Source organism: Gymnoscopelus microlampas (genome assembly GCF_963454915.1).
Source record: "Gymnoscopelus microlampas genome assembly, chromosome: 9".
Classification (NCBI taxonomy): Eukaryota; Metazoa; Chordata; class Actinopteri; order Myctophiformes; family Myctophidae; genus Gymnoscopelus; species Gymnoscopelus microlampas.
The window spans coordinates 53293921-53315927 of record NC_139946.1 but is presented as its reverse complement, the minus strand read 5'-3'; the positions used below and the strand labels follow the sequence as shown (position 1 = coordinate 53315927).

General features: G+C 41.4%; 1 protein-coding gene across 1 annotated transcript; it reads left to right on the top strand.

Moving 5' to 3' along the window:
• Window positions 1-1174: 1174 nt before the first annotated feature.
• mcm3l (MCM3 minichromosome maintenance deficient 3, like) lies at window positions 1175-20551 on the top strand (the record flags this gene model as incomplete). The annotated part of the gene is made up of 17 exons (XM_084067415.1): window positions 1175-1252; window positions 1846-1958; window positions 4487-4708; window positions 5750-5867; window positions 6918-7156; window positions 7944-8052; window positions 8379-8532; window positions 10236-10367; window positions 10966-11174; window positions 12283-12457; window positions 14704-14830; window positions 14929-15079; window positions 15417-15557; window positions 16916-17049; window positions 17590-17675; window positions 18710-18785; window positions 20344-20551. 17 exons carry the CDS (start codon window positions 1175-1177, stop codon window positions 20549-20551), a joined length of 2472 nt encoding a protein of 823 aa, XP_083923541.1.
• Between the last annotated feature and the right edge of the window lie 1456 nt (window positions 20552-22007).

The following is a 22007-nucleotide window of genomic DNA, read 5'->3' as shown; positions in this document are numbered from 1 at the left end:
ATTTTGCCAGCCACCCTTTGGAGTCACAGACCGCGATAGGTCACACATTTCGCTGTAACCCCGGACTGCCTCTCCGTCGTCAGTCGTCACTGGTCTGACGTCATTCTATATTGCAGTATTGATACTTTTACTTAAGTAAGTACTTTTTCCACCACTGGTTTTCACATACCCAGTTGACACTCTGATAAAATAACCAAAGCTGTCAAATAAACCGTGTGTGTGTGTGTGTGTGTGTGTGTGTGTGTGTGTGTGTGTGTGTGTGTGTGTGTGTGTGTGTGTGTGTGTGTGCGCGCGCGCGTGTGCGTGCGTGCGTGTGTGTGTGTGTGTGTGTGGTTGGTTACAATTACTGCTAGAGCTGAAGAAGTGTTAATGAATCATATTAAAATATGATTAAAGCATAGTTATAATTAAAATATTGTGTAAAAAATGTTTTCGTCGAAGTTTGAAGAGCTCCAGTAACCACTGTACTTGTCCTACGTATACAAAGGGCTTGAATGAAAGCTTAAAGTGTCCCCTTAAAAATGATACCAAACACTATGGTGACAAATATTGAAATATGTACTCAACAGGAGCCAATACCAAGATATGCACCTGACCTGCATCTAAAATGGCTTTTTTCAATGGGGGAAGGTAACTGCAGCAGCTGATAACACCAATTTAGCTGTGACTCAGGAAGGGTTCCATACCAAAATGTTATCTACAGACATAGAGCTTCTCAAAAATGATAAGTAACCTTTGCCACCTTTCGGGTACCGACATCTCGTCTGGCCCATGGACTATCAATCTGACACTGTGTAGCGTGTGTATGCCTCAAAGCGTGACGTGTGCGCCCTCAAGTGGACACAAAGCAAAACGTCCACTAAAACCATACAGAATCAGAATCAACTGTTTTGGTCATATCACAGGTTTAAAGGTCAAGTGTGTGAAATGATCTTTTTCTCCATGTAGTTATGATTTTGAAGTACATTTTGATACCAATACTTTTGTACTTTTAGTCAGGTACATTTTGAATTTCCGGACTTTTACTAGTCTTTCTATATTGCAGTATTGATACTTTAACTTAGTTTTTACTTGGTACTTTTCCCCACCACTGACAGCAGGGTATAAAGCACAGTGCTAATTAGGTGATAGGTAATCACCTTGAGGGTTAGACCAATCAGTGCACCTGGAGGTCATGGACGCAGCAGGAGGCTTTGAGGACTTGGAGCTCAGAGAGGCTCAGAGGGAATACCTGGACTTTCTGGATGATGATGTATTTATGGGCATAATGTCATAATTTACGACTAATAGTCAATTCACAATTAAGCAGTGGTGGAAGAAGTACTTAGATATTTTACTTTAAGTATAAGTAGCAATACCACAATATAAAAAATACTCTGTTGCATGCAAAAGGCCTGTGCCCAAAATGTTACTTGAGTAAAAGTATAAAAGTATTGGCATCAAAATTATACTTAAAGTACCAAAAGAAAAAGTACTAAAATGTTTGAAAAATAGCAGATCTACAAGCTCAGAACGAGTCGCGATGTGATGCGTTGTGAGCTTGTAGATCTGCTATTTTCATATAGCCTAGGTATAAAATAGGGCTAAAGTGGTTAATGTATTTTTTATAATGTAATCATTTACATCTACAAAGTAACTAAAGTTTTCAAATAATTGTAGTGGAGTAAAAGTACAATATTTGCCTCTGAGATGTTTGAGTAAATGTACTTAGTTACTTTACACCACTGCTATTTAAATCACATTCACGTCAACATGTTTGCAGGTAAGATACTACTATGACAATGCAAATAACATGATGGTGTCCCCTGTCCCTGTCCCTGCCCCCCCCCCCCCCTTAAACTACAGCAAGAACAAGGCATTTATCATGAGAAGGTGAGGAACATGGTGACTGAGAACGGATGTCGTCTCATTGTCAACCTCAACGACCTGAGGCGGAGGAATGAGAAGAGAGCAAGGGCGTGAGTTATAACCTAACCATATAACCTACTAACCCAAACCTAACCCTAACCCTCAACAACCTGAGGAGGAGAAATGAGAAGAGAGCAAAGGCGTGAGTTATAACCTAACCTAACCCTAACTTAACCATAACTAAACCTACTAACCCTAACCTGAACCTAACCCTCAACAACCTGAGGAGGAGAAATGAGAAGAGAGCAAAGGCGTGAGTTATAACCTAACCTAACCCTAACTTAACCATAACTAAACCTACTAACCCTAACCTGAACCTAACCCTCAACAACCTGAGGAGGAAAAATGAGAAGAGAGCAAGGGCGTGAGTTATAACCTAAACCTAACTAAACCTACTAGCCCTAACCTAAACCTAACCTAACTAAACCTACTAACCCTAACCTTAACCTAACTAAACCTACTAACCCTAACCCAAACCTAACCCTCAATGACCTGAGGAGGAGAAATGAGAAGAGAGCCAAGGCGTGAGTTACATCATTGTAATGTCTTCAGTGGTGGAAAATGTACTCACATTTTTTTACTTGTCTAAAAGTATCGATACTCTATTATGTATGTACTCTGTTACAAGTAAAAGTCCGGAATTAAACATTTACTTGAGTAAAAATACAAAACTATTGGTATCAAAAATGTACTTAAAGTACCAAAAGTACTCATTATGCAGAATGTCGCCATTTCACCGTTTTCAAATGTATAAAAATCCTTTGAAAATATCAGCTCTACAAGCTTGTGAGCCTGTAGAGCTGATATTTTCAAATAGCCAAATATAGGTTGGTTAATATATGTCTTGTAGTAATAATCAAAATCTACAAAGTAACTAAAGTTCTTTCAAATAATTGTAGTGGAGTAAAAGCACAATATTCGCCTCTGGGATGCAGTGGAGTAGAAGTAGAAATATTGAAAATACTCCAGACCAGTAAAGCAAACATTTCTTTGAGTGACAATTTGACCATAAAGCCTGCAAACATAATGTCAGATTGTTGCATTATGCCACAGGCAGCCCTTTTAATAGATGTGTTAGGCCCATCATGACGTGTTTTAATTGTCTTTTAATTAAACTCGCCAAATTGGGGAGAAGTCAATATAATGAGCAGTCTGTATGAGGGGGGGGGGGGGGGCAGTCTGTATGAGGGGGGACTGTTCTGTTCCAGCTGTGAATGCTAATCACATTCAGCTGGAGTCCTTGTCATTTTAGCTGTTAATTACATGGGACACAGGGACCGACCCACATCTAGAGCTCTGAAATGATACACATTTTGAACACCTTTGATAATAACCCTTATATGGTCATGTCAAAGATTAGGCTACTGTATCTGACTTTAATTAGATCTATCTATTTGCACAAGGCAAGCTACGCCATGCAAAAATGTTACTTCCAGTGTCCCTATACTGTACATACAGTATGAGCCTATATTTCAACCACTAAAGGGCAGTGATGGAAGTACTCAACAGGTTTTACTTAAGTCAAAATGTCAGTACCACAATGTAGAAATACCCTGTTACGAGTAAAAGTCCTGTGTTCAAAATTTCACTTGAGTAAAAGTAGCGGTATCAAAATGCACTTAAAGTACTTATAATGCAAAATGTCCCATTTAAAAATATTTTAAAACTGGCAGAATTATATAGGGCTGAAAGTGGTTAATGTATGTTTTGTAATAATAATCAAAATCTACAAAGTAACTAGTAACTAAAGTTTTCAAATAATTGTAGTGGATTAAAAGTACACAATTTTTCTCTGAGATGTAGTGGAATAGAAGTATTGGAAATGGTCCAGTAAAGTAAAAATATCTTCAAATTGTACTTAAGTACGGTACTCAAGTAAATGTACTTGGTGACTAACTATCCACCACTGCTAAAGGGAATATTAAATGCTTAGCTATATTTGTTGTCATCAATAATCCAGCTTTAACATCAAATAGTATTATCTATTTTATGACATGCCACACATTTCTTTCTGTGATTTGGATTAAGAATATCTAAATTTTTGGCATCAAAATGATCGACTCTACCTTGTGTATTTTTAAACCGAAGCAACACGTAAATCCCAATCTGATCGGCTAGAATCTCATCAATCAGGTTTGAAATTCCCAGTTTCCAGATTCAGTGCAATACGTTTTGAAAAACCTGCTGAATTATCCAATGGACAACCAGGTAGGATTTAAAAACTACAGCAGGGGTCCCCAAAGACCAGAGTAGGGACTCAGTGATGTGGTATGCATGGGCATGTGGCGCCCCCAGGTGACCAATTATGTTACTGACCTTTTTAGGGTGGACAGCTAAAGAGTTATGTGCTGTATTTGTTTTCTTTAAAATGCTTTAAAGGTAGTCCGTTTTTTCAAAATTGTGTATTGCGGCAATGGTTGTTAAAATGTTATTTTTACAGAACCCCCCACTAAAAACTCTTTCTTTTTAACATATGCCGTGAAATCAGACACTACTAATGCCATTTTTGAATACCACAAAATCTATATCTGAGTGAATATATTTACAGCATCTCTGTTTCTGTTGATTTGATTGTCAGGTTGCTGAGCGACGCGTTCAGCGAAGTCATCGCGTTCCAAAGGGCCTTAAAGGACCTGGTGTCTTCCATCGATGCCACGTACGGGAAGCAGTTTGAGGAGTTCCACGTGGGCTTCGAGGGAAGCTTCGGCACCAGACACGTGAGCCCTCGATCCCTGGCCGCCCGCTCCCTCGGAAACCTGGTCTGTTTGGAAGGCATCGTCACCAAATGTAGGCTACTAAAGTACTTTTCTTGTCTTGGCTCATATTGTTTTGCTCTTATCTCTTTAACCACATTAAACTGCAGCATGTTATTATACTGTAGGTGAAAGTTTAGATATGTGGCCTACCCAATGGGGACTTCAGGGCCAATTCGGATGTTTAAAATCACAATTGGGATACAGATGTATCGGCAATTGCGAAACAAATAAATCTTTGTTATAAAAATAACATTTTAATCACAGTCTCTTTTAATGAGCACAGATTCAATCGTATAGATTTATGAAACAACAGATAAACATTGGCCATTCACTGGCACCGGTGAAGGTCATCAAAATACAGAAGGTCTGTATTTGGCAGGTCAACAAGGTGAGTATCGGCTGATACCGATGTACAGTCGATGCAGATCCTATAGAAAATGTCAAAAAATGTTTTACCAAAATAGCAGATCTACAGATTTTCACAATGTATCTATGATTCAGTATTCGTGGCTGTCTGGCAGAAACCAGCGAACTCCATTGGATCCTCAAACTTTCTGCTAAACCTCCACCAAAGAGGGGTGGAGTCAGTTGGTTTTGCTGACTCCAAGCTCCACCCACGTTTGACCTCCGACCTCATTGTGAGCTTGGAGGTCCATTCAGCTGTTCTTATCAATGATGAACAAAACCTCCTAACTCCACTTTTTTTTTCTTTTTTTTTTTTCTGAAAAATTGACATTTTGGAGTTGGCTGTTTTCTGCCCGACAGCAGAGATATAGGTCTTAAGTGTTTAAATTGAGTACATTTCCAGCGACCTGCCTCTCACTATACCTCAGTTTGTTTATCACTAAGTGTTGTGTGCTCTTTTAAAGGCTACTGAAGTACAGTCCTTCAGTACATGTAGGCTACTTTAGTTGCTTTCCACCACTGGTGTGTGTGTGTGTGTGTGTGTGTGTGTGTGTGTGTGTGTGTGTGTGTGTGTGTGTGTGTGTGTGTGTGTGTGTGTGTGTGTGTGTGTGTGTGTGTGTGTGTGTGTGTGTGTGTGTGTGTGTGTGTGTGCGTGCTCTTTTTGAAGGCTCATTGGTCAGACCAAAGATCATGAGGAGTGTCCACTACTGTCCTGCCACCAAGAAGAGCCTGGAGAGGAAATACACTGACCTCACCTCACTGGATGCCTTCCCCTCCAGCTCCATATATCCTACCAGGGTAGTTACTGGACTGTCTGTACAGTACAATCCTTTCTGTTCATGTAACCACGTGAACCCCAACGTCTATATCGTTTCTGTCGGGCAGAAACCTCTTACCTCCATATTTTAACCTTTTTGTGTATTTTGTTGTAAATGAACGTCCTACTTCATCGTACTACAGCGTCACACAAAAGCATCAAAAGTAGCAGATCTACAAGCTTGAAACCCGTACTTGAAGTACCGAAAGTAGAAAGGACTCATTATGCAGACTCTCCCATTTCACAAAGTTTTCAGTTTTAAAATCTTTAGAAAATAGCCGATCTACAAGCTCACAATGCGTGAGCTTGTAGATCGGCTATTTTCAAATGGCCAAATGTATATAGAGCTGAAGTGGTTTTGTAATAATTCAAATCTACAAAGTAACTAGTAACCACATTTTTGAAATAATAGTAGTGTAGTAAAAGTACAATATTTACCTCTGAGATGTAGTGGAGTAGAAGTAAAAGTACTGAAAATTGGAAATACTCCAGTAAAATAAAAAAAGACCTCAAAATTGTGCTTGTGTACATGTACTTAGTTACTGTACACCACTGACCATTGTTTAGTTTTTTGGACATATGAGGTTTCCACGCACCTGCCCTTTGCCCTCTTGACCAGAAGTGCCCACAGCAGGGGTCTTCAACAGGGGGTCCGGGTACCCCTAGGGGGTCCTCAGAGTTACTATAGGCTCAGAGTTACTATAGGGGCTCAGCCAAATCTTTATGTGATATGATTTTTCTTTTTACCAAAACCACTCGAAACCTAGCATCCCTTTTCTGAGGAGAACTTTAGCCAAAAATAGCAGATCTACAAGCCCACAACGCCTCACGCTGCGAGGCGTTGTGGGCTTGTAGATCTGCTATTTTTTGGCAAAGAGGTATAGGTGTAGAGGGAAAAAAGAGCACACCAAGTCAACAAAAAAAGTATAATTTACTTGAGCACCTGCCCCTCAAAATGTCTGTGCACGCCACTGCGTGTGAGAGTGTGTGTAATATAACCCTCCGGATTTATTGTGCCATGCATCTGTTAGGACGAGGAGAACAACCCTCTGGAGACAGAGTTTGGTCTGTGTACGTACAAGGACCACCAGACCCTGACGGTGCAGGAGATGCCAGAGAAGGCCCCCGCCGGACAGCTGCCTCGCTCGGTGGACATCATCGTCAACGACGACCTGGTGGACAAGGTGAAGCCGGGGGACCGCGTCCAGCTGGTGGGCGTGTACCGCTGTCTGCCCGCCAAACAGGGCGGCTTCACCAACGGCACCTTCAGGTCAGGACCCAGTTCTACCCAGTAACAAGCCCTGAGCATTAAAGGGATAGTTCACCCCAAAATAAATTTGTCACTCAATGGAGACTTGAATTCATGGATATTTGTTTTAGTTTTTTGTCGGATTCCTAAGCAAATAATTAAAAATTTCAGATGTAAATCATATCTAATAATACTTTCTATGTTTACGTTGATTATTTAATCACTGGCATCTATCTGTCTCAATGTGCTGGAACAAAGCCAAACCCAATCATATTTGGAGCATAAAATTATTAACACTGTTGTTCCTCTTCGCCTTGCCTACTTGTTGTTAACTAATAGTTGTACAAACTCTTGTTTTATTGTCTTATTGGATCTTGTTTAGTCGATACATTTATTTGTTTTAGCTCGTGCTCATTTGATTTTCCTATTTGTCTCGTATGTTAAGAAAGTAGGTAGCTGATATATTGCACTTTTACCTTAGCGCTAGGTATACTCTTAGTTGCTTGTTTTAGAAGAGAATGCACTTACTGCTTCTGGTGATTAGTAGTTTAGTTCCCTAACTATTTTGAATGCACTTATTGTAAGTCGCTTTGGATAAAAGTGTCTGCTAAATGACTGTAATGTAATGTTGTACAACTGAGAATATCCATTTCTCTGATCACATGACAATGTGTTCAGTGACATCGGTTGAGTTCTGTAAATCTGGTTCCAGTTGTCATTGTACAGTATACGTTTGTTCTGTGTCATTTTCAAATGTTAGCTTTACATGAGGATTCCCATCTTCAGTTTGTCGTGTGTGTGTTTGTAGGACCATTCTGCTGACCAATAACATCAAACTAATGAGCAAGGAAGTTGTGCCAACGTTTTCTGCTGATGACATCAACAAGATAAAAAAGTACTGTAAAGTCCATAACAAAGTAGGTAACTTATGCTTATGATAATACTGGGAAATCAATCTGAAACACTTACGCAGGTTTGATTTGTAAACAACTAGAAATTCGGGCCTCAAAATTGTACTTAAGTACAGTACTTGAGTACATGTACTTAGTTACTTTACACCACTGGTTGTCAAGCCATTCCATGAAACCTTTCAAAATGATGTAAACTAAATTTAAAGCACAATGTTTCCAACAATGTTCAGAGGATTTGTGCAGTAAACCTGCTACTAAAAAAAAGTGTCACAACTACTGGCTCAGTGTCTGAACACTGTTGATGTGCATTATTTATGTCGTTTGTCCTCGAGGACGTGTTTGAGAACCTCAGCCGCTCCCTGGCGCCTAGCATCCACGGCCACGAGTACATCAAGAAGGCCATCCTGTGTCTCCTGCTGGGGGGCAACGAGACCACCCTGGAGAACGGCTCACGCATCCGAGGAGACATCAACCTTCTGCTGATAGGTCAGTGACCTAGAACAGAGCATCCCTGTGCTCCAGAGCTGACCATTTGGTCCATTTAGCTTTCCTTTTTTTTGACACCGCTACAGCAACCCAGGGTTATCGTTCAGGGTTAATTTAACCGACTAAATCTAAACGAAAACTAAATGACTACTAAGCTATGATGACAAACACTATGACTAAATATATTGACAATTCCATTAACAAATAAAAACTAGACCAGAGATCCAGTAGAACTAAGACGAGTCATGCTTGACTGCGTGAAAATAGGCGATCTATAAGCTCACAGCGCGTACGCTTATAGATCGGCTATTTTTGGCACACAGCTAAGTATAAATCCAACATTACGCCATCGCGGCCAGCCAACATAAACTTTAGTCGACTAAATCAACTGTAGATTTTGTTGACTGAAATGTTTCAGTTCTAATTTTAGTTATAATATTATGAGATTTAAGATGACTAAAACGTGACTAAATGTAATAGTATTCAAAAGACTATGACTAAAATGAGGGCCAAGGACCCCCTAGCTGAGAGGGGGATGAAGCAGCGACCCCCCCACTACTTATTGTATAAAATTGTGTTAATTATTAAACAATTTCATAGATGGCTGGATTCATGTTGATGTGTATTTTCAGATCGCTAACCTTTAAAACCTCATTATTTAGTCAACTTGACTGTTGGCTCTGTACTTGGTCTGCTCTTTTTCCCCTCTACTACACCAACTCTCCGAAAAAATAGCCGATCTACAACCTCACAACGCCTTGCAGCGCGAGGCGTTGTGAGGTTGTAGATCTGCTATTTTAGGATAATGTTACCCACCACCACACAAAGATTTGACGGACCCCCCCTGTAGTGACTCTGAGGACCTCTTAGGGGTCCTGGACTCCCTGTTGAAGACTCATGTTTTAAAGCAGGGGTGATGCAACTTTGATGATGGAGAGGGCCACTATATTTCCACACTCACTCCAGAGGGCCACAATGTATATACTGTCGGGCAGACCCCTCTTATCTCCGTATTTTAACTTTTTTCGTAAATGAATGCTGTACTTCGCCATTCTATGTCACACAAAAGTAGCAAAAATAGCAGATCTACAAGCTCAAAACGCGACGCGTTTTGAGCTTGTAGATCTGCTATTTTTTAATTGGAATCCAGATTTGTTATTGTTGAAGTCCTGAAAAGCAACATTTTTAATTCCTTTCAAATGCATGTAGTTATACTTATGTTAACTTTATGAACTTAAATACAAATACATTGGACATAAAAAAAAGACAATAACATTTTAATACTAGTCATTAAGCTACTTTTATAAACTTAAGTAATCAAAGCGGGTCATGTTTGCATGTTTGGAATTGTAACTGAAATCAATAATAAATCAGTATTCAGATATTAACCTGTGGGCCGCATTAAGTGAAGGTGGGGGGCTGCATGTGGCCCCCGGGCCGCCAGTTGCCCATGTATGTTTTAACCTGGAACGCATCTGTGTCACTTTAGATTTATTTGCCTATTCAAAAATAGCAGATATACAAGCTCATAGCGCGGCACCGAGTGCCGCGCTATGAGCTTGTAGATCTGCTATTTTTGAGAAATTTTGTTTGTTTTTTTTGTTTGTTTTTTCTCAAAAAACTGTTAGGATTTAGAAAACATTTTTAAGGATCTCCTCAGGTCTTAATGTTTTAAAGTGTTGTCTCTCTCTCTCGCGGTGCAGGCGATCCGTCTACGGCCAAATCCCAGCTGCTGCGCTACGTCCTGTTCACGGCTCCCAGGGCCATACCGACCACCGGGCGAGGCTCGTCCGGCGTGGGTCTGACCGCTGCCGTCACCACGGACACGGAAACCGGTAAACGGTGGTTCTTCAGTGGTTGTTTTGGGTGGTATATGAGGCGCTATATACAGTATGTTGAACCATTGTTGTACATGGAACCTGTTCAGCCCCTGTATGGTTCAGTAGAGGAAAAAAATGGAGAAAATATATTTTTTACTTAGTAAGTAAAAGTCTATAATTCAAAATTCACTTTAGTAAAAGTACAAAAGTATTGGCATCAAAATGTTCTTAAAGTACCAAAAGTAGAGTACTCATTATGCAGAAGGTCCCATTTCACAAGTTTTCAAAAATATAATCTTTTGAAAATGGCAGATCTACAAGCAATGCGTCGCGATGCAAGCTTGTAGATCGGCTATTTTCAAATGGCCCAAAATGCATATAGAGCTGAAGTGGTTAATGTATGTTTTGTAATAATAATCAAATTCTACAAAGTAACTAAAGTTTTCAAATAATTGTAGAGGAGTAAAAAAAGTACAATATTTGCCTCTGAGATGTAGTGGAGTAAAAGTACTGAAAACTGGAAATGTTATTCCAGTAAAGTAAAAATACCTCAAGTACAGTACTTAAGTAAATGTACTTAGTTACTTTACACCACCTCCCCCCCTACCCTCAGGCGAGAGACGTCTGGAGGCCGGGGCCATGGTGCTGGCGGACCGCGGCGTGGTGTGCATCGACGAGTTCGACAAGATGTCGGACATGGACCGCACGGCCATCCACGAGGTGATGGAGCAGGGCCGCGTCACCATCTGTAAGGCGGGCATCCAGGCCCGCCTCAACGCCCGCTGCAGCGTGCTGGCCGCCGCCAACCCCGTGTACGGCAGGGTGAGACAGTGTTGATTTTGACAGCATATTTTTATGTCATTTTAGTCATATTTTAGTCATCTGAAATGTTTTAGTTTTTGTCTAGTTTTAGTGGACTAAATATCATAAGATTATAGTCGACTAAATCTACAGTTGATTTAGTCGACTAAAATGTATGTTGGCGGTGCCTTGATGGCGTCGTAATGTATGATTTTACACTTGGTTGCATGCCGAAAATAGCCGATCTACAAGCTCACAACGCGTCGCAGCGCGACGCGTTGTGAGCTTGTAGATCGGCTATTTTCAGAGCACAAACAAACATAAAATGACTTGTCTTTAAGTTCTACTGGATCTCTTCTCCACTAGTCTCTCGTCAATCTAACATTTTGATTCAGTTTTAGTCATAGTCTTTTGAATCAAATTCCATTTAGTTTTAGTCATATTTTATTCAAACGTTTTAGTTTTTGTCTAGTTTTAGTCGACTAAATATCATAAGATTATAGTTCACTAAATCTACAGTTGATTTAGTCGACTAAAATGTATTTTGGCGGTGCCTTGATGGCGTCATAATGGCTGATTTTACACTCTGTTGCATGCTGAAAATAGCAGATCTACAAGCTCATAATGCGTCGCAGCGCGACGCGTTGTGAGCTTGTATATCGGCTATTTTCAGAGCGCAACACCCGAGCGAACAAAACATAAAATGACTTGTCTTTTAGTTCTACTGGATCTCTTCTCCACTAGTCTCTCTCTAACATTATAGTCTAGCTTTGATGAAATTGTCGATACATTTAGTCTTAGTTTTAGTCATCATAGCTTAGTTTTTATTTCGTTTTTATTTAATTTTCGTCAGTGAAAAACTCGGTGCCGCACTATGAGCAGTGTTGTAGTGCTAATTTTGGAAGTGTGGGGGAGTGCACCTCTGAAGCCACCCTTCCCCCTGCGATAGCCTGTATGCCCACTGAAAAAATAGGAATGCATTTTCTTTTGGTCATCTCGTGACCAAAACAAACCCACCTGTCCCCCTCCTGCTGTGTCCCCACTTACTGTATGGGTCACGACCCACAGTTTGAAACCCTCTGCTCTAGAAGGATAATGGACTGGCCTCTGGTCTCTTTCCATATCCCAGTATGACCAGTACAAGACTCCCATGGAGAACATCGGGCTGCAGGACTCTCTGTTGTCTCGCTTCGACCTGCTGTTCATCGTCCTGGACCAGATGGACGCGCAGAGCGACAAGGAGATCTCTGAGCACGTGCTGCGTATGCACCGCTACCGCACGCCCGGAGAGCAGGAGGGAACAGGTGACTGACTGTATGAGTGCCGCGCTATGAGCTTGTATATCTGCTGTTTTTGGTGTGTGTGTGTGTGTAAATGTTATGGCACCTTTCAACAATCACAATGATGTTGGTGTCACAGCTAAGCAGCTATTATCCTGACTTCATTTTGCTTTAACCCTACTTGGACCGGAGTCCCCCAGGGCACTATAGACTCCGGGCAAAAGGCGTGGCCAAGCTTAGGCTGAAGTAGTTACGGTGGCCATATTAAGGGAGCTCCATAACAACAGCTAGTATCAACAACATTGACAGTTACCCACGAGTCACGACGTGTCCTGAACTACAGCGAATTTATTGGTAAAGGACAGAAGATGGACCTGGCAATGCATGACAGAGAGTTACCATACAGAGAGAAGCTGAATGCAGACGCAAAGGCACGCTACCTGCGATCAGTGTTGCCATATTTTGCGAGAGAAATAAGCAACCAGGTCTATGAAAACAAGCCCAAAAGAAGTGGCTTAGATACATCGACTACTTGAAATTTTGAAAATAGCCGATCTACAAGCTCACGTGAGCTTGTACATAGGTTATTAAAAAAAACTCTTGCAATAAAATAAAGAACATTTGGAATATTTTTTAAAACATTCTAACAACACAAATGCTCCCTGGCACAAAACATTTTCATGAAAAGATTTGAGAACCACTGGTTTAATTTTTTTTGTTTTAAAAAAAAAAGCCTAAATAAGCAAGCACCTAAATAAGCCTAAATAAGCAAGTACACTTTATAAATAAGCCATACAAAACTACTAATTTTACAAGCAACTTCACATAAAAAGAAGCCCAAAGTCGCTTATAATAAGCCGACATGGCAACGCTGATGCTGATCCTAACCTCGCCTCCAACAGATGTTTATATGTTTGATTGTGTGCTGTCATGCTCGTTTGAGCTTATATGTGTTTGGGAATGTTGTTGAAGGTTATGTTATTTCGTCAGCTGACACCCAAGCCATACTACATTTATTTGATATCTCCGACGTCTGAACACTTGCTGACAGACAGACAGCTGTTTACTCAGCCACCGTGACCGTGAGCCACCCACGTTAGACCCACGTTAGACTACGTTTCTCAGACTGGACACATAGAGAAACACAATTTAGCTGTTAGCTCAATCTCATTGTATGTAAGATACCCATTTGTATTTAAGATACCCATGCCAAGCCGTTTCTTTGATATCTCCGACATCTGATCTCCAACAGCTTTTCCTCCAGGTTGGAAATGTGTGCAATTTAACTTTTTTAATTTAACGTCTGAAACCTTGGCATTGCATCCGATAATGCAGCACTGTCGTACCATTGCTAAATTAGAGCAACAGACAAGTTAGAGATAGATAATAATGTACACCGTCTACTTGCTGGACAACAAACACAGGACTACAGACTACACTACACTACTCTACACTTGTGGCAGCTGTCAATCTACTCCCTCAAGATGGCGGCGGAAGTGGCACGATTTAAGGGCGTGGCGACCATGTTACGTCGCTATGCCCGGAGTCTATACTATGTCTGCTCCTTTTTCCACTTTACACCGAATCTCATTGGCCTTATGCCTCACGTAAGGCATAAGGCAGCCACAAAACACTTGTTTTAACTGTGTGAGGGGAGGCCTCTGACAAAAATAGTCGATCTGCTATTTCCGCTCCGTGTTTGCCTCAGATCAGAATGTGGTTTAACTGCCGTTGTTCTCTGTGTCGTTAGCGATGCCTCTGGGCAGCAATGTGGACATATTTGTTGTTCTCTGTGTCGTTAGCGATGCCTCTGGGCAGTAATGTGGACATATTTGTTGTTTTCTGTACCGTTAGCGATGCCTCTGGGCAGTAATGTGGACATATTTGTTGTTTTCTGTACCGTTAGCGATGCCCCTGGGCAGTAATGTGGACATATTTGTTGTTTTCTATGTTGTTAGCGATGCCCCTGGGCAGTAATGTGGACATATTTGTTGTTTTCTATGTTGTTAGCGATGCCCCTGGGCAGTAATGTGGACATATTTGTTGTTTTCTATGTTGTTAGCGATGCCCCTGGGCAGTAATGTGGACATATTTGTTGTTTTCTGTACCGTTAGTGATGCCCCTGGGCAGTAATGTGGACATATTTGTTGTTTTCTATGTTGTTAGCGATGCCTCTGGGCAGTAATGTGGACATATTTGTTGTTTTCTGTACCGTTAGCGATGCCCCTGGGCAGTAATGTGGACATATTTGTTGTTTTCTGTACCGTTAGCGATGCCCCTGGGCAGTAATGTGGACATATTTGCCACCGAGGACCCGAACATCACGGAGGCCTCGGAGCAGGAGCTGCAGATCTACGAGAAGAAGGATAGCATTCTGCACGGACACCGCAGGAAAAGGTATACTCCACGCACTACAGGCACCGCAAATGTTAATGTATACCAATGCAAAACGGGTTTCCCTGGCTGACGTTTTCATGCCATGCTGTGTGGTGCAGAGAGAAGATGGTGACCATGGAGTTCATTAGGAAGTACATCCACGTGGCCAAGCTGGTGAGGCCCGTTCTGAGTCAGGACGCATCGGACCACATCGCTGAGGAGTACGCCAAGCTACGCAGCCACGAGCAGATCAACTGTGATGCAGCAAGGGTCAGTGGCACCTAGGGGGTTAATTAATCAACGTAATCGAACATAAAATATAAAAAATAAGTGATAATTTATTCAAATCAATCAATAGTTTGGGTCTTCATAGGCAAAAAGTTAATTAAAAAAAAGTCAGATTGTTAAAACAGCAGATCTATAAGCGTTGTAGATCTGCCATTTTTGATTATTTGATTATTCCATTAATCTAAAAAGTTATCGATTTAGAATAATCGTTAAGAAAATAATCAATAGTTGCAGCTCTATAGTTCCACCTCTAGTGCCACCGTTTTTATGCTTCCGGACTCATAACAGTGCATCAATGATTGTATTTCCCTGCCCTCAGACTATGCCGGTGACCGCTCGAGCACTGGAGACGATGATTCGCTTATCCACGGCTGTTGCCAAGGTGCGCATGAGTAAGATCATTGAGCTGGAGGACACCGAGGCTGCCCTGGAACTGATGCAGTATGCCTACTTCAAAAAGGTGAGCATGCAAATCTCCATCCATAAATATAATGCCCTTCTTGATCATTCTACAGCGTCACACAAAAGTAGCAGATTCACAAGCTCGTAACTTTGAGCTTGTAGACGTGTTACATTTGAATATGAATCCTGAAAGTAACAGTTTTGGACAAACAAATCTAAAATCTTCATGAATTAAAAACAAACTCAATGATTTTTCAGAAAAAGTTCAATTCATTTAAAAAATCACACCCTGTGTGAAGGAAGCGGTGCCTTTGGGGCGGGGCCTCCTGGTGGCGCTATAATAGGGCGGGCGGGGCTTCAGCAATTAATGCTCATCCCTATTGGTGGTGTAAGTCCACATACCAAATTTGGACTTGGTGGCATGCTGCAAACTGGAGTTATAGCTGTTTAAAGGCAGTGGCCTCCTGGTGGCGCTATGATAGGGCGGGGCGGGGCTTCAGCAGTCAATGCTCATCCCTATTGGTGGTCTAAGTCCACATACCAAATTTGGACTTGCTGGCATGCTGCGAACTGGAGTTATAGCTGTTTAAAGCCCGTGCTCAAACGGACAAACGGACATACGGACGGACAAAGTCAAGTGTAGAGCGGTTGGCACCGCTAAAAATCAAAGAAATTCCATCAAAACAAATAGCCGATCTACAAGCTCATAACGAGTCGCGCCGCGTTGTGAGCTTGCAGATCGGATATTTTCACTAGTTTTGGTCCCGGGGGGGGGACGAAGTATGGGAACCACTGCTTTTAGTGGACAAGAGGAGGGTTCGTCTGTGTGTCTGCGGCTTCATCTGTGTGTTGGTCTGCACTGACTTCTTGCAAATCACTGGACAGATTAAAGACACACTGCCTCATGCACACTGCCAGTATGGCCAAGAAGTATTCATCTTGAATATTTTTAATCTTTTACACATTGTTGTGAATGTTTGTGTGAATATTTTGCACATTTTGATCTGGGCTCTGCTGTCTCTCCATGTTTGGTGAAGGCTGCATGTCATGACAGGAATTGGGGGACAGTGGTCCCCCACCCCAAAATGATTATATTTGAACTGGGGACCCCCCACCCTGACAAGCTCTTGGAATTGTAGGCATTACATTTAGTTTGACTCGGTCCACGCACTGCGAGGCGTTGTGAGCTTGTAGATCGTCTATTTTCACAATCTTTGCCTCTCTTTTTTACGTAATATTTTGCCAACTTGCCCAATTTGGTGTTAAAAGGATCTTAAAAGTCATCAAATTTAGAAACGTGCAGATACCCTGCGTACACTTATTGAGAAAAGTGAGTGAGAAAACAAAGTTGCCCAAAATAATTTTGTGTGTGTGAATTTTATTATCAAACACAAATGTCCTAATGATTGTTTTCAGATCCTTGAAAAGACAAAGAAACGTAAAGTTGTAGATGACGACGAGGAGGACATGGATGTCAGTCAGAGCCAGAGCCAGATGGATCAGAGTCAGATGAGCCAGAGTCAGGACAGCGGCAGCCAGAGGAGTCTGAGGTGGGCCTAGTGTTGATTTTGACAGCAAATTTTGATTCCGTTCTAGTCATATCATAAGATTATAGTCGACTAAATCTACATTTGATTTAGTTGACTAAAATGTATTTTGGCGGTGCCTTGATGGATGATACACATTTTGCAGAATGTTCTGTTTTTATTGAATGTTAGCAAGTATTTAAGCACAATTTATTTGTATTTCTTCGGTTCTAGGTTTGCTGAATGTTGCTATTATGACATGCCCAGAATAGGGATAACTACCTATTATCAGTCATGTGGCTTGCTGACAGAGCTTTAAAGGAGTAGTTCACCCTATCAATTATACACACCCCATGCAGGAGACTCAATTGAGTTGTCTCAGGAATGCGACAAAGACAAAATAAATCCATGAATTCAAGGCTTCATGGGGGGTGTAATTGATAGAAAATAAGTTATTCTTTTGGTGAACTACTCTAAGATTGGTTCTTGTCGGTAAGCGACGCCATCATAAATGTCTGGTGTTGTGAGTGAACCAGATCTGCTCTGTGACCTCGCTGAGTCTAGGAAACGGACTCAAGAGAACAAAGATGACGACGTTGAGAAGGACACGGGAGACGACCCCTATGCCTTCACCGGAGATGACGCCAATGGTAGGTTTTCTTAAATGGGACCCATGTTTGGGTCCCGACCAGTTTTGTTGGTCACAAGTAAATATCCCCTTTTTTTTTGGTTTCATTTCCTACATTTAAAATGTATTTCAAAAGATTTAAAAAAAACGAATTTTAATCAGAACATTTCCAATATTTTTCAAAAGTGTTTCATAAATAAAATAAAACAATTTCCATAAATACAAAGTTTAAGAAGTAGTGAAAATAGCAGATCTACAAGCTCACAGTGACGTGTTGTGAGCTTGTAGATCTGCTATTTTCACTAGTTTGGGTCCCGGGCAAAAGTCTAATTTCTCTTTTGGGTCTTGAGCTAAAAGTTTGGTTATCACTATTCTAAAGCACTTAAATCAGAATGAGTTTCATTGTGTCATCACAGGTTTAGAGGTGTTAATCAGAGGATGAAATTTGTTTTTGTTCAAGCGCCAGTGAGTGAGTGGATGTTGTTCCTTTAAACCCTATAGACAGTACTTAGTTGACGAAGTACTGTATATAGGCCCCCTCCTGTTTTCACTCTTTCCCGAAAAATGGCCGATCTACAAGTTCCCATCGCAACACTAGGCGTTGTGAGCTTGTAGAGCTGCTGTTTTCAAATGACCAATGCAGCCAGATCTGCAATCTTATCTGAATGACTGTTAAAGCAGTTTGTTTAAATTAGTTTATAAAATGTTATATTTTCACATGGATTATTTATGAGTGTGTTAGATATACATTTTGGAGTGGATACATGGTTCCAGATGCCTGTCAGACGGTCAGACAATGTTGCTCCGCAGGTCTAGGATGGAACTAACGGGTGTAGCCAAAGTCAACAACTGCCTTGGACCTGTCGTGAGATCTGAGCGTGCGGTACGCTAAAAGTCAGGATGTATTGATAAATGCAGAAAGTTGCAAAAAAGTCGCCGTACGCCCATTATTTGGTCTACACCGCGTTGATAAATGAGGCCCATTGTGTCTGCTGTATGTATGGAGGTGCTGATATCTGCTCTTTCATTCCCTATGTGTTTTGTGTGTCTTTGTAGCCCAGCGCAGTCTTAGACCCAAACCTATCTCTCAGAAGGGAAGAAGGAAGGAGACGGACGGCATCAGCCAAGACAGGTATGTATGGGCCACAGTCGTTATGGTTTTTAAATATTCATTCGTTTTTATTTGGTTTTTCAGTTTAGTTTGAGTTAGTTTTGAGTGCATGAGAAGTTTTTATTTTAGATTTAGACTTAGACAGGAATTATGAGAAGAGGATGAAAGACTGCATGGCATCAGATATGATGGTGGAAAAGCTAAGCCAAGAGGATTTTAGTTGAGCCTCTATTCACACTTAGTCGCACAATGACGTCGCATGCCAAAAATATCCGACCTATAAGCTCACATGAGCTTAGGTCAGCTATTTTCAGTGTGCAACACCATTGTGTGATGGAGCATACTTAGGCATTAGTCTTAATAATAATATGTCAGATTTATATACCGCTTCTAAAGGTGGGGCGGCAGTGGCTCAGGGGTAGAGTGTCCAAATGGCAACCGTAAGGTTCCCAGTTCAATCCCGGGCTCCCCCAGAGTTAGTGTAGAAATGTCCTTGAGCAAGACACTGAACCCCTAAGTGTTCCTGATGAACAGGTTGGTGCCTTGCATGGTTTCCTCCTCCATCGGTGTATGAATGTGTGTGTGAATGGGTGAATGTAACGCACAATCTATGTATAGCGCTTTGGATAAAAGCGCTATGTAAATACACCGTTTACCATTTTAGGTACTCAAATACTCTTTACATGGGGGATGGAAATTGTGTCTTGCTTTTTTAATACGAAGGGATGCTAAATCTGTTGAACTGATCAGAGCATTATTGTCACACTGATACAGATGGATGAGGTCTCTCCTCAGGAAGAACATTAACATTGAGTGTTTAACATTGAAGGAACGATGTGTTTTGTGAAACATTTCTCTTGTAATGTGATTTGCTGTGGAGGGGGCTATGAAATTATCCCATAAAAATGCATGAAATGGAGACTCTAATCTAGTTTAAAAAAGCTCAATCCAAATGAACAAGCATTTCCCTTGACTTACAGTGACATGAAATGGATTATCAAAGGTCTACATTAGCCTTTACACATATGCAGTCATGCTGTCCCCTACAGGGTACAGGCCATAAGTTAATACGTATACTGACCTCTTACAACTGTAGGTTCCTGTATAATGCACTGTTTCTCAACCTGTGGACTGTGGCCCACTGGTGGGCCGTGAGGATATTGCAAGTAGGCCCCCAAATAATTGACAAAACACTAAAAAGTAATTGTAATTGTCTTTAAAGGTGGGGTTATGGGGTAAGTGATATCTTTGTGTTTAAAAAAAAAGTGTATTGTTTAAAGGTTAAAGCACTATATTCTGATAGTACTCATTGCTATCGAGCAGGGGTCTTCAACGTTTTCAGGCCAAGGACCCCCTAGCTGAGAGAGAGAGATGAAGCAGGGACCCCCTCTATATTGTATAAAATTGTGTTAAAGATTTTTTTTTCTGTCTGCTCTTTTTTTGCACTTTTACTAGGACTTTCACTCGTAATGGAGTATTTCTACATTGCAGTATTGATACTTTTACTAAGTAAAATATCCGAGCACTTATTCCACCATTGATTTGAAGTATGTATATTGTGTCTCCACTCTCCACCCAGGCTGAAGGTGTTTAAGCCTGCCTTGCTGAAGGCCTTCAAGACCAAGCGCTCCCAGTCTGTGTCCGTGTCGGAGCTGGTGACCCTGGTGAACGCGGGCCAGGGCCAGGAGGACCTCGACTTCCAGGAGGCGGAGATCGAGGCTCTGCTGGCTCACATGCAGAACGACAACCAGGTCATGCTGTCTGAGGGGGTGGTCTTCCTCATCTGAGACCACGTCTACACTCAGAGTGGTCTTCCTCATCTAAGACTAAGTGGTTCTCAACCTTTTCAGGCTGTGACACCCCCCCAAAAACTAATCATATTTGAACTGGGGACCCCCTCCATTTTGACAGAGAAATATTGTGAAAATAGCAGATCTACAAGCTCACAACGCCTCGCAATGCGAGGCGTTGTGAGCTTGTAGATCGGCAATTTTCAATTTGTTTGCCTCTGTCTTGTATTATTTGACAATTTGGCCCCTCCAAAGAAATTATGTGGGGGGTACCGACCCACAGGTTGAGAACCACTGATCTAAGACGACATCTACACTCAGCGTTGGCACCATTTTTATGCTTGATTTATACTTGGTTGTCTTAGTTATTGTGACCAATAACAGCCGCTCTATGCAGCGAGACACCGGTTGCACAGCCAAGATGTATAAATCAGGCTTTTACAGGGATCTCTGTATGAGAAGTGTGAAAGCATTGTTATTGTCTGAATGTGATCCCAACGCTGACGTCCCGCCCATCCATTAACGGGCCACAGTTGATGCACTGCCTTTGTGAACGAAATAATAAATGAACTGAGAATACAGGTTGCGTCGAATGCTTTTATTTTCGTCAATCAAATCGAGGTTGGAGTTCTGTGTATTAAGGATCACGTTACATTCTGATGCTGATTGGATGGTTATTTTTTACTGCATGTACTTAATCTTTGGTAGGTGTGCGGTGGTAGGTGTGGGGTGGTCTTTGGTAGGTGTGCGGGGGTCCAAATGGTCCTTTGCTGGTCTGTGATGTATTGACAGGCTGGCCAATCAGGATTTTCCTGTAAGGAAATGGGAATGTATTGAACGATATTCTTCCAAAAACTAAGTACTTAATGCATGCATCCTAGCACCCTAATGGTGCGTTCACACGGGCAGATTAAAAGATGACGTCATCAAACGCGGGGACATCGGAGCTACAGTTGTATCTTTGTATCTGGAAGTTGAACCCAGCTCAACTTGAATTTGGAGCTTTGCATCTTTGTCGCTAGAGCTACAGCTACAAACGTCGTATATATCTTCAAGTCGCTGGTTTCCGTTGAAAATGAATGGTAGCATGTATCTTTTAATCTGCCCGTGTGAACGCACCTTATGGTGGTGAAAAATGCTACAGGGCAAAGCAGTCCAAAGGCACAATGGAGAACTATTTGAAAAGATCACACATAGCCATGTGGTAATGCATCATTAAGAGGACCAACAAGGATCTGCTCCAAGTTAATCCATTAAGACTGTTTCAAATGTTCAAAGTTCATAAAAACGCTGCATCAGCTTGATCCATTAAAATGGTTCTAGTACACAGTAAAAACTGGCATGATCAATTTAAAGTCTGGACTTGTACGAGTCCATTTTGACTTGTTCTAAAAAGATCAGTGCCTCTGTAGAAGCAGCGTGTGAGCTGTTGCATTATGGATAGTGCACTATA